The 13,912-nt window shown below is 41.1% G+C and overlaps 1 protein-coding gene across 9 annotated transcripts in view; it reads left to right on the top strand.

The window, feature by feature from the left end:
• The window catches only part of ASCC3 (activating signal cointegrator 1 complex subunit 3), a 325,230-nt gene extending 317,878 nt beyond the window's left edge, over positions 1-7,352 (top strand). For all 9 annotated transcript variants that reach the window (XR_014786638.1, XR_014786639.1, XR_014786640.1 and 6 more), the window contains 3 exons: positions 5,525-5,734; positions 6,256-6,431; positions 6,525-7,352. Coding sequence is in view for 6 of the 9 variants with exons in the window: in XM_084827184.1 (XP_084683310.1) it covers positions 5,525-5,734; positions 6,256-6,431; positions 6,525-6,672 (534 nt within the window). In the remaining 3 variants the exon portion in view is untranslated. The remainder of the gene's footprint in view (positions 1-5,524; positions 5,735-6,255; positions 6,432-6,524) is intronic.
• Positions 7,353-13,912: the final 6,560 nt, after the last annotated feature.

The following is a 13,912-nucleotide window of genomic DNA, read 5'->3' as shown; positions in this document are numbered from 1 at the left end:
AGCACCTTTCCCATATTAAAGTGGCAGCCTGCCAGAATATCAGCATTAGTCATGATTGTTCACTCTTACACCAGTCCAGCTCTGTCACTACAGCAGTCAAAATGTCTTTCTAAAAGGAATGCTTTTGCAGGCCCTCTGAGTTCCAGATGGGCCTCCCTAAGTAGGTTCTGACATGCCCCATCTGAAAGACTCATCTTCAGAGGATGACCTGGAGCCTCCTGAGCCAAATAATCTGAAGGGACCTTGTGGCAGATCAGGGAGATCCTGGCTTGTCAGAAGAGACGACCACTGACCCTTCCCCTCAGGATGGAGTTAGCCCCTTCTCGGACTTGGAGGCCTACACCAAGTGGCCATCTAGCCCCAGGGAGTGGAGGTGCCTAAAAGTTCAGGCTCCACCAGCTGCCAAACACAGAAGTGCCTTCCTGAGGAATAAAAACACTTCATGAGTAAAGATATACTCATAAGCGAGGCGATGCCTGAGAATGGACCATCTCTCAGGTGCCACCAATTGCCTGCAGCTGTGCTCTGGGTGTGGCTCTGAAGGCTAAGGCTTAAAAGCCTTCCGTTCTAGCCAGAGAGTTCTGGAACAGTGTCTGTACACCAGTTCACAGACTCTTACGTTGTATTTCCCTGATAACCTAGATCTTCTCTGGAACTCTCTGTGTTTGGCCTTTGAACTGCCTACTAACCCTGGCTAAACCCCTGGAGCTTTGTCTCCATACCACTGCCAGCAGGAGAGTTCCCCAGTGAGGATACTGTTGTTGAGAGGACTCTAGATGTGGTTGCTTCTGCCAGGCCTCAGAGGGTCGGGGCACTCTAACTGTCGGAACCTGACTTCCGAAAGCTGGGGCACAAGTCTCAGTAAAACCTTTTATTGCAGTAATTCCAGTTATTAGCTATACGCCTTTACATTCCTTATAAAGATCCACAGATAACAGATTACAATGGAGTTCCTTGACAAGAATCAGTTCATGAGCATCACATCAAAAGACCCATTCAGCCCTGGGTTCAGCACACAGAATAAATCCAAATAAGTTCACAGTTCCAGTGAAACCAGGAAGCTTTCCCAGTTACCAAGGTTTTGTTTCCAGTAAAGTCTACTGTCTGTCACTCTGATTTAAATACATGGGAGTGGCCACTGAAGATCACTATTGGACATTCGATCCTGGCAGGGAAACCTGGCCCTCAGACAGTTGCTGAGCCTCATTGCGTGCCTCTGTAATTCCCTCTTCAGTTGATGTTGCACTATAGGAACCCCCTTCCTCGAAACTCCTTCTCTTGCAGAGCCCTCCTGCTACTGCCCTGTTGCCTGGTCAAGAAGCAGGGGCCTCCACCAAGGTCAGGTCTCCCACTGTGGAAGATAGGCTGTATTAGCATCCTGAGTCTCACCCCCTCCCAGCTCATAGGACAGTGGGAGGCCTGGTAGAACTGAGTTCTCAAGTGTCTGGCTTCTCATGGCTGGGGCTGACTCTACAGCTTCACTGTCTGACTCAGAATCAGTGTCACAGGCTATAGCTCCCCCCGCCCCAGACTGGGGCAAGGTCTCATGCTAGCCAGACTTTCTCCAGAAGATCTTATGGCATGAGGGGAAGCATACAGGAAGAAGTGCTCCTCATGTAGCCCCAGGTTATTTAGGGAGTTAAAGGACAACCTCTTACAGGTCATTACTAGTGTTTCAAATTGGGCCTGGAAACTAACTAGTATACTCCAACTAGTATTCTCTCTCTAACTGTAGTTGATGCAGTCAGCACCCTAGCTGCTACATTCTGGACCATCTAGAGGAACAAGAAGTCCATACCACTGTTGCTTATGTACGGATTGCCCTTTGGTGAAGAATCCTTTGCACTTCAGTCCCTTACACAGACTTAACTTTTCCCATCTGCAGTGAGCACAGAAACAGAGGCTCTGTCAGAATTCTTCCTTAGATGCATCAGCTACTCACTTCTGTAGAAACCATCACAGAAAAATCAGAGTGAGCCTCTAAGAGACAAAAGCAAGGATTCTGACAGAACTTCCTTTGCTGTTCTCGTTGGAGTGGGGAGGTAGTTACTTAAAAAGCACAGCAGAGTTGCTAGGTTTTAGGCCTTGCTCAATTGAAAATAAGGTTCCAGATGATCAAGGATTTAAGGAACTGTTGGGAAAACTGATCCTAAGGCACTCCTGAAAACTACCAAGGAGTATAGGAGAAATGATAGTCACTAACTTTTTAAAGGCCATTGAAGATTCAACCGACTTTGCTGCAATAAGCAACTTATAAGTGTGGGTAACTTTATATAAGAATTTGAACTTTGGGGTAATTATCTGAACTGATCCTCTGAACTCTCTGCGGTTTGCCTTATCACTAATTAGCACTTCAGTGACTCACTCATTATGGATTATGTTGGGAAGATTTAATTCAGAATGTAATTATAAGTAGTTTTCAGTGGCTTATCGAAGAATACTTTAATCAGTATGGGTGAGATGATTTTTTTTTAATTTGGACATAAAGTAATCTTTGTAAAGCATGTGTAGTACTCTTGAGGGGTTTCATATTTGCTTTATTTGTGTAGAAGCAGTCAAATAGGAGGCTAAGGAGTGAAGTGTTTATGGTAACAATTCTGGCCATTATATTAAAACAAACAGACCCATTGAATCTTAATGGAAGAATGGGGGAATCTCTCCCCCAAGCACTGGAGAACCATTTTGTGGTTCACTGAAGGAAGGATTCAGAAACATGTTTTCTGAATCCACTTTTAGACATGTTTCTTCTCTTTCTCTCTTAATTACCATGACAATTGTGACTTATGTAACATCAGGTCAGAAGCCTGTGTAGGCTCAGGGCAGTCATTTCTGAACCACCTATCCATGCACTTTCATAACTGTGGCCACCAAAAAATAGGTTCTACAAAGAGCTTGTGTTCAATTCTGTTGCTATTAAATATAATCAGGCCCTATTTATGAGCTCTTAAGCAGCCAGAGTGGCTCTTAATGTGTGTGTGTGGGGCGGGGGATGGAATGGTGCATGGCAATCTAGTTGAGTGGATATACTTGTTTCATCAAAATCACAGGTTGGCTAACTAGCAGTCACTTCTGTACCTGGATAGGGCAAACATGTTGTCGCATCTGCCGACCTCTACTCATGGAGGCTGACTTTCTGAAGAGGAGTCTCGTGTATCTGTAGAGGCTCTGCACACAAGCCAGAACGCTGGAAAATTAGTGCTTTTGCTTGAGTGGAGAGCCTCCATGAGTTGAGGGTGACAAACGAGGCAAAGGAGAAGGGCATGGCTGGAGTACTCCTTTTCCTTACATGTTTGCCCTATTCAGATTCAGAATACATGAATAGAACTTTTGTCACACACATGTATACTAGCCTCTAAATGATCCCAGCGTTAAAGTTAGTGTAGCTAGGGACTGTAGCATGTTTGTTTCATTTGCTGTTTTTATATGTTTTGTACACTGATCCTTGATTTCCATCTATAAACCATGTTTTTTGGTTCCATTTTGAATATTCAGTGGATCCTGTGGTATGTATGATTTTAGAGATTCCTTTCTCACAGATCTCTCCCATGATGCCTTATCCTTGGCCTGCTTACTGGGTTCTGATCTATCCAGATTAACGGTGTGCTCAGCCCAACCATGGAAATATGGCAAATGTAGTGCTTAAGGTGATACTACCTGAGCAGACATTGGGTAGAATTAGTTATTAATACTGAAGAGCCTCCTAAGTCATGGGGAGGTGGTGCATGTCACAATAGGATGTAGCTGAGAAGCCACTGAAATTCTCCGTTCTACCAGTTCCTAAGTGAACTGGCCCTGGAGTCAGTGAACCATAACGTACTGTTACCCAGGCTTCAGAAGTTGTCCATGCCTGATTTAACTGAAGTCTATTCCACTCAAAAGTAGCAGGCCTAGTTGACAAGGGACAGTTTGACCTTCTTACTCCTTCTCTGGTTCTGCCAGATTTGCATTTCCCTCAGCTTCCATCACTATCCATCATGCACAGTTCAGGATTAATGAATAAGGCTGCAACCTTAGTTGATCATTTGGTTAGGTTAATCAATTAAAAATCTCTTTAGTCAACTAAAGAGGCATCCCCAGATTAATTGGGTTACTTATTTAAAAATTATTAGTAATGGAAGTACTTACAAAAACTGCAGATGCCAGGCACCATCTTAGAAAAGGAATTCCGCCTTCATTGGGTTGCATCCAGTGGTGGAATTGCATTAGTGGAAAGGGCTTGCACTCACACAAATTGGGGCATCTGATTTTCACCAGTTGGTCCTAACCACATTCCCCCGCCACTCCAAAAAGCTGCTTCTGTGCACTGGGGACACCTCCAGAACACAATGGCATATAGTGGAGACGGCTGCAGTAGCTAAGAGGGATTGGCGGAAATCACTTTACCCAAACTTGTGCAAGCAGAAGCACTATCTAAGGCAAAGCCACCACTGGATACAACCCACTGTCACATAAGAGAGATACCTCATCTGAGATGGCGCCTGCTGTGTCACATACATGTACCACCTAAAATCAAAGAAAGTATGTTTTTTCTTCAGAACTGTTATTTTAGTCATATGCAGATTATGCAGATTTAATCTATATTAATTGACTGATGAGTTACAACTATTTAAGTGATGGAGGGAGCAATCCTATGGCCACTAGACACTGCCTAGGGGGCCATAGGATATGCTGTTTTCTGGGAACCGACGTCCCCTCACTTCCACGCTGCCTCGGAAGCAGCGCAGAACAACCCCATCCTCCACGCTCGCAAGAGGGGCTGGAAAGGGGTGGGGCTGGGGGCCTTCTGGGGCAGGGAGATCGTAGCTGCCTGTACAACACATCCAATGTGTCGTACAGCAGCCTTCTCTACCAGTAGGCCCCACCCCCCATGGCTAGACAGCCAAAAATGGCTGTCTAGCGGAAAATAGCAGGGCAGAAGAGGCGTGGAGAGAACTATCCCCCCCCCCATGCTTCTCCTGCCTTGTTTTGGATAGGCGGTCACCTCCCAAGTTCAGAGGCGGTCACCTATCTTGATAGGATTGTGCCCTAAGATTTGTTTAATCATGTGATAGCTCTGTTAATTAACACACACAAGCTACAAATTAAATGTCCAAATTAACCTTTTCACCAAAATTAAGGAGGTGAGATTTCTCTACCTTCCATCTCACAATTGTCCTGTGGTTAAGCCCTTGTATTCCATGCTTTAAGGAAAGTTGAACATCTCAAAAGGGGAATACTCTGGGTACTATCGATGCAGTGCGGGTGCTGACTTTGAACCTGACGTTATTTTTCTGCAAATCTCAGAAGTTTGATCTGTCGAACAGTACAGTAAGAAAATATCCAAGGTCGATGTCTCAACACAGTGGGGGCAGGTTCAAAGTATCTATCTGGTATTTCAGACCTATGATGAAATAATGGAAAACGGAATATATTGGAACATTCAGAATGAATGAGATAATTACAGAATGAGATTTGTTTTCAGTGTATATATGTTGGTTGCAGTTGGGTGTTATTTCAACTTGTGTATGTTTATCCTCTTCTACAGGCTTGGCATTTCTTGTCCCACTTGCCAGTAATAGAAGTTAACTTGATTATTAAAGGTTGTTGGGATGATGCAGTTCAAGAACAGAAAGAACTGCCTATTACAATGTTGGCAATGAATGTGCGGGATGACAAAAACTGGACGAAGCTGCATGCAGATCAAGAATACGTCCTCCAGATTAACTTGCGGAGATTGCATATAGGTTATACCAAGGTAGAATATTCACGGTTCTTTTTCCTAGCCCCCCCCCCCATCCCCCTGGTACCTAATGCCCATTTCTTAAGTTGCTTTTGGATATATTAAAATCACCACTTCATCAGATGATAAGAACATAAGAAGAGCCCTGCTGGATCAGACCAAGGGTCCATCTAGTCCAGCATTCTGTTCACACAGTGGCCAACCAGCTGTCGACCAGGAATCTGATGAAAACCCGATCAGCTTCATATGATGAATATTTTGCTTGAAAACACACATGGTTAGAGCTGGTATTTACTAGATTGTAGCTCTAGTTTTCATAAGCCCAGTGCAGATAGTCACAGCTATACAATGGTCAGGAGGTCAGGATTCCACCAACTGGCTCTACTCCCTCATCACAGCTGAAAAAGAATGCCAAAAGTGTAAACCATGCAAACAAATCAATAAGCTTTACAAACACGTTTACATGTTTTGTGTTTTAATATGAAGAATGTGTTTTATATCGGTCATGCTGTTAACTTGTATTTTCTTCGTTCCAGGGCAAGCAAGATAGCAAAGCAGTTGCACCTAGGTTCCCTAAGACCAAGGATGAAGGGTGGTTCTTGATCCTAGGAGAAGTGGACAAAAAAGAGCTTATTGCTCTGAAAAGAGTTGGCTATGTCAGACATCAGAGTATAGTCTCAGTTGCTTTTTACACTCCGGAAACTCCTGGAAAGTAAGATGATACAGAATGATGAGCAATGCTTGTGTTTTTGAAATTGGGCTTCTGTGGAAAAACAACTCATGTCTTTTCTTTTTTATCTTATAGGTATATCTACACCTTGTATCTTATGAGTGACAGTTATCTCGGAATGGACCAACAATATGACATTTATCTGAACATTCTACCAGCTAGCACCTCAGGAAAGGTCAACACACAGATCTCTGATGCCTTAAATGACCTGGGCCTGAAATAACATGGCCTGTGTACTCTCTTGTGCTAGCATGTTCATTCTGGGAAAGTGAAATTGTGTTTTCCTTAGTGCAATCAGCATCCAACTTTGACACCCAGGAAATTGAAAATGACTGCTGTATTGATTCTGATAACACAGAGTTAACCACAGTGGCCTTTCACCTGATAAAAAGTGTTGCATTCTTTTTTTAAAAAATCATTTTGTAGGCTTCTTATAAAGCAACTGTTTTCCTATTAATATATATGCCACATTTGGTTTTGCTAGATTAGGAATTAAAGGACTAGATATTTTAATTTGCAAAAACTAAACTTTCCATTAACACTCATGAAAACATTATTGCAGCCACTTTCTGTGATCCAAAGATGACATTTACGTATGAGTAAGGAAAGGGCATGCACAGCTGGAGATTTCTCTGCAGTAGCTTCCCACTCTTAAAAAGGCAAGCTGTGGTCAGAAGAAAGCTTCAGCTGCACGGAGGTGCAGAAATGATGCCTTTCAATCGCAGTGATTCTATGTACATGGTATTTTCCTCCTTTAATTTATGAGACATAGGAAAAATTTGTTGCTGAGATACATTGCAAGATTTTGTATTGATGACAAATACTTGTGACAAATCTGTCATCTCAGAAGTTTCTATGTGAAATGTATAGGCCATAGTAATAAAGTTCAGCACTTAAAGCACATCATATGTTTGAACAGTCATTGTACTCACTGGCTTTTAAAGAGTTTCAGTATTCACTGTACATTAATAGACTCTGTCTTTCAAGTTACTTTCAAGTAAAAAGGATCCAAGCTGATATTTGAAATGCGAAGGATCTATTGATTTATTATTTATTAGAAAGATTTCTAACCCATTTTAGGACAAATTGCCCTCACAAGGTGGCTTACTAAAAGATTTAAAGCACATCAAAACATAATAAATGCAAGACAATAAGCAAGACATTCCCATTTCAAAACCTTGAATTAAAATCTGCAGTGCACATCTGACGTCTGTAGAATGACTTGCAATATGTTTTGTCCCATGGATATATGTTTCACTTTTCTTCTATACAGAGTGCCCTGCTCCTTCGAACGATGCTATCATTGTGCCTGACAAAAGTATTTAGAAAGGACTGGTTTACCGCTGGTTCAAAATAAATAGTAAGCAGTAGTGAAACTGCTTTGTTTACTTCACCAAGTTTTTGGTGGGCTCAGATAACAGCCAAAAGTTGCAGCTGTGACATTACCCACTTAATGAGCCAAAAGTAGCAGGCAGCTAAAAACTGTAAAGGAAGTACTGCAGTACTCCGTGTTAAGATTTCCCACTGTTACCAGAAATTTCACTTTGTTTCAAGTCTTGCTTAATACATTTTGCCATTATTTTTATGGTAATCTAATTTATGCTTAATAAATAGAGTGACTTGCCAGTATTACTCCTACCTTCTGTGGTACCATTTACAGTGCCTTGCATTGTGTTGCATAAGTATTCACCCCCTTTTGACTTTTCCACATTGCATTGTGTTCGAACCTGGAATTAAAATGGATTTAATTGGCCTTTTTACCATTTGATTTACATAACATACTGAACACTTTGGAGGTGCAAAATATTTGTATTGTGGCACAAAAGTTAGTTGAACAAAAACTGGCATTTGTTGGTTGCATAATATTCACCCGCCTGAGTCAATACTTCGTAGAAGCACTTTTGGCAGCACTTACAGCTGTGAGTCTTTGGGGGTAAGTCTCTACCAGCTTTGCACATATGGATCCTGCAATTTTTGCCCAGCCTTCTTGGCAAAATTGCTCAAACTCTGTCAGGTTGGAAGGGGACCACTGGTGAACAGCAATTTTCATGCCTTGCCACAGATTCTCAATTGGATTAAGGCCTGAGCTTTGACTGGGCCATTCTAAGACATTCAGGTTCTTGTATTTAAACCACTCCAGTGTAACTTGGGTTGTGTGTTTCGGGTCATTGTCCTGCTGGAAGGAGACCAGTCCCAGGTCTCTTACAGACTGAAACAGGTTTTCCTCTAGAATTGCCCTGTATTCTAGGGATGGATGCCCTCCATCCATCTTGCCTTCAATCCTGACTATTTTCCCAGTCCCTGCTGATGCAAAGCATCCCCACAACATGATGCTACCACCACCATACTTCATCATGCGATGAGCACTGTTGGCTTTGCACCACACATAGTGTTTTGCAGTAAGGCCAAAAAGTTCAATTTTGGTCTCAGAGCAGATAACCTTTTTCCACATGTTTGCTGTGTCTCTCACATGCCTTTTGGCAAAATCCAAATGGGATTTGATATGGGTTTTTCTTCAGAAATGCCTTTTTTCTCGCTACTCTTCCATAAAGCATCCAGGTGATGTTGCATGGACAGTTTGACACATCTCAGCTGTGGCTCTCTCCAGCCCCTTCAGAGTTACCGTTGGCCTCTTGGTTGGTTCCCTGACTAATGCCTTCCTTACCTGGTCACTGAGTTTTGGTGGACAGCCTTGTCTAGGCAGAGTCATTGTCATGCCATATTCTTTCTGTTTTGTAATAATGGATTTCACGGTGCTCCAGGGGATGTTCATCATTTCGGATATTTTTTTATAACCCAACCCCAATTGGTGCTTCTCCAGAACTTTATCCCGGACTTGTTTTGATAGCTCCTTGTTCTTCATGATGCTGTTTGTTTAGTTATGCTCTCCAACAAACTGTGGGGCCTTCCAGAAACAGGTGTATTTAATCTGAGATCATGTGACACTTGAATTGCACACAGGTGGACTCCATTCAACTAAATACGTAACTTCTGAAAGCAGTTGGTTGCACCAGAGCTTATTTAGGGGTGTCACAGCAAAGGGGCTGAATACTAATACAATCCAGACTTTTCAGTTTTTTATTTGTAAATCATTTTGTAAAATATGTAGATTTTTACCCCACTTCAACATTATGGACTGTTTTGTGTAGATCAGTGACATGAATTTCTAATTAAATCCATTTTAATTCCAGGTTGTAACACAACAAAATATGGAAAAGTCAAAGGGGGTTGAATACTTATGCAATGTACTGTATATTGCAACAAATTGATTTTGCTCAGACTTGTTTGTTAAACCAAATAGTCCAAGATTAAGCTCTTACACAATTTTAATACAAATAGATTATTAATATATTAATAGGAATATTAATGTCATGGTCATTTGGTTGCATCAGTTGGAATCGAAATTGGCTTAGATATTATGCTACTTAATATGGAACACATAATAAGTCTGTGTTTAAGAGGTTATCCTTGGACACTCAGATCCAAGTGACGTTTGTAACGTTTGGTTGGTTGTTCTTTACCTTGAAAGTATGTTTATGTCTTTGTATTATTGCTGGGTTTGGAGGGGGAAAAAAGTGTTTCAAATGGTCAAAACAAACAGTGGTGCTGCTATGGTTGGACCTTGGGGCCAAAGTCCAGCGGGCCCCAAATGACCACTGAGAAGAGTGGGAAGTGATGGGGACAGCAACAGGCAGACCCAGCAACAGTGCCCGGACCAACATGGGCATTCTGCGGCCGACGCTGCACTCTTCAGCCTCCTTCTTATTTTTAAAAAGTCAAGTTGTGGCCGGCTGGGGAGACATGTGGATGGAGATGCTCATTTTATTATTTTTATTTGAAATATACATTCTCCTTTTCTACAACAAAATGCTGCTTATTCCCAAGTAAATGTGTCTAGCACCAGGACAGCAGAAGCAAACTCCCTTTTATTCCCATAGTTATGAAGGCGCCATCATTTAAGTGAGTTTAAAATGGGAAACTGCTCATGCGCAGAGTATTTCTTTTTTCTAATCAGGGTTGACAAGTCAGAGTTTTCATTTAAATCACATGGCTGTCTAAAGCCCCCCTGTAAAACCGTTAAGTTCAGGGTCTGACTTTACCAAGCTGCACCACTGAACACAAAAAATGCAGAAGAGTATTTCTGGACACCTGTCATAAAAAGAAACTAATGTGAAATTGTATGTGAATTTTACATTATTCTAGCACAGACAATGAGTTGGATAGTTTTGAAGAGTCAGCCTTAAGTGGCAAGTAATCCTTTCAAAGTCAACTTCTATAACAAATCCATTGGAATACCCTCAATTCTGAGAAAGATTGGAAAATGTATCCAATCATTTTAAGGGTTCCCAAAGATCTACAGATACTTTTCCTTGTGTTTAACTTGCATTCAAATGTACATTTCTAAGAATGCTGCTATGTCTTAACGCTATACTTGGAGATACCAAGATATGAATAAAATGGCATCACAGTGTTCACAGCCACAGTGCAACAACTGCGTAAGAGTTCAGTCAGTGTTTTGGCAACTTAATTATATAAATGGTGATAATAAACCGAGGAGTAGGGATGTACAGATCATGTAAAATCCATTCCATCTGTGTTTTGTGGATTGTCAAGCGCCTTGCTTTCCATTGTCTGCTCATTAATGGAATCAGATTTCAGTTTCCAAATTTGCACAAATTCGCATTTGCACAAATGTGGATTTGCACAAATCCACAGGTGTGAAAATGCACAAATTGCTCCAAACATGCATTTTCACACTTTAGCCTATGGGAGGAAAGTGCATCGTTGGCCAGTTTTTTATTTTTGCATATTTTTCTACAACAAAATGTGCATAAAATTCCAGAGAGTTAAAAACAAATGGTGGAATCCGTGGGTCAGATTCATAAAAATCCAAACTCATTTGGTTCTGTTGCAGATTTTTCCAACATTCCTAAGAGGAGTTATTAGCATTTATCCTAATCTTCCTTACTTTTATGAGTAAGGAATTTATTTATGAGTAATAAATAAATAAATAAATAATAAATTCCAGTGTGATGTTGAAGTGGCTCAAGCAATTACTTATTCTCTCTAGTTCACCTGACTCCAAAATTCACTGGGTTACATCTAGACTTGACCTTCCTCAAACAAAAGGGATCCTTCCATTCACAGAAGAGACCAAGTTCATAGGAGGTTCCTGCTAGAGGAAGGGGGCAGGCAGTTTTCACTGTTTCACCCTGCCCCCTGCAAGCCACCATGCCACCTCCCCTGCTACTCTGGAAGGGTCCCTAACCCTTCAGAGCAACTTTTTGGGGTGCTCAAGGGGCTCCAGGGGGAAAGAGGAATTGACAAATCTCCACCCCACCCCCCGCATTCCTCCAGTGGGAACGTCCCAGAGGACGTAAACTAATGTTTTATTTTTTGAGTTGAAGAAAACCATCCAGCAGATGAGATGAGATTCAAAATCCAGTTGTGGTAGCAATCTTGGCTCTTGTCCAATTCGTAAACTACATTCCATATACAAATATGCAGCACTTCTTGGTTATGCATGTTTTCTGCATATGAAGTTGTGCTGTTGACCAAGTGGAGTTTTTCATGCCCAATATCTCTTCCATCTGTATTTCAAATCTTAATTTCATCATTTAGCTCCGTTTGTCTGATATGTTAATGATCAGAATGGAGCTGATTTCAAAATACATCCAAAACACTCTTGAGAGATAGAAAAATGTTGGATTTGTGTAAAAAAAATGCTGAGTCTATATCATGAAGAATGAACTGGGGCAGATTAATTGAAATCAACTTTTATATAAAATATTCCCTAAGCAAAACTCCTACATATGCAAACAGCTGACTGGAGTTTACAGTCAATCTCAATAAAATGATCAGGACAACTGAAATGAAAGGATGTCAAAAGATATATTCCAAAAAGCTAATTTGGTGGTTATTCATATGCTGTATATATGATACAACTGTTTTATCAGTCCCTGTTAAGCCATATGTGCTGGAGAAAACAGGAAAGAGCAATTCTATATTGTATACTAGACATTTTTTGCAAAATTATGAAATTAGGGACAAAGGATGAGGAATTTGGGAATGATCATATAACTCAGTGTGATGACAATGAAAAGAGTAAGAGTTCTTGGGAAATTACATCTTACTGAACTCACTCAGCCAAAAGCCGAGACACCACATGGACAGAAGAAGTAGAGCTGGAAACCAAAAGTTTGGAATGCCATTATACATCTTCATGTACTGGAAAATGTCACTGAAGTGCTGTCATTTTGCTGCTATTAAGGGAAGAAAGATGAAGAATATCAGGAGATAAGTTAGTTTCCAAGGGTGTCTCTAGAATAGAGAAGTATAGGGAATATCAACATTTATTTCAGGACGTAGTAATTCCTACATTGTTCCCAAACTTGATGTTAGCAACCTTTCTTTAAAAATGTACTGCAACATTTGTTTTTTATTATTTTTTGGTGGGGAGAGTGTTTATTTGGACTTTCTGAAGTGAAAGAGCAATGCACAGTCATTTGCAGGCACGCTTTGGACAGAAAACACATAATTTGTAGTGGTCAAATCCAGGGCCAGATAGGCCACTGAACAGTATGTAAGATTGCAGATATTACAGGAGCACCCCTGTGCAATAAGAGGGATGTCCTTTCCATTCTGGCCCATATTCTAATTCTAAGAAGACTGTAATTTTTTTTTTAAAAGTTAACCTCATAGATAATCTAAGAATGGCCTTCCTGTATGAAGCCCAAGCGTTTATCTAGTCCACCAATGCACAGACTTATTCCTCAGGGAAGATAGGATGGTGATAGCCAATCCCTTTGTTTGTTGCCAGCACCAGCACCACTAAATCTCTAACTGCAATAGCTCAGATTATCTCCCCACCCACCCACCTTTTGTAACATCTTGCATGAAAAGGTCTGGGGATCTCAAAAGCTTGCACTATTGTTCTTGTTGTTGTTGTTAATATTATGTGATCTTTTGGTTGGCCTAATAAAGGTGTTACAGTAACATGGATTTCAGATTAGAATGTCAACATTGCCCCTAACCTGACTGTGATTATGAGGATGCTTAAAGTTAATCTACATTCTAATTTGAGGTACTGAGCAGTATCCAATGAGGCATAATCACTAACTTAATTTCCCTGGGAAATCAGCGTACCAGCTAGCACTATTGGAGAGTAGTTTACGCTAGCACGACGTGATTTATGTTAATGGTTGTGCCCCACTGGATACTGCCCATGAATCCTAAGTAATAGTTAAAAAGGGGGGGGGGGTATATTGGCATCTCAACCCATGCTTCAGACTAAATTTAAAAAATAGCAGTCAGAAGATAAAATTCCACACAAATAAAAACCCATCAACAAGTTACAGGAGCATTCGGAGTGTATCACCAACTTCTTTGGTTAAGTTAAAACTTTAGGAACCACTGAACCAAAGACTGCCTTTTGGATGTTCATGAGGAAGATGAAGCAAGAT

Source organism: Heloderma suspectum, chromosome 1 (genome assembly GCF_057233095.1).
Source record: "Heloderma suspectum isolate Gila_16-S chromosome 1, 16-S_ref, whole genome shotgun sequence".
Classification (NCBI taxonomy): domain Eukaryota; kingdom Metazoa; phylum Chordata; class Lepidosauria; order Squamata; family Helodermatidae; genus Heloderma; species Heloderma suspectum.
This window is presented reverse-complemented; position numbering and strand designations above follow the sequence as displayed.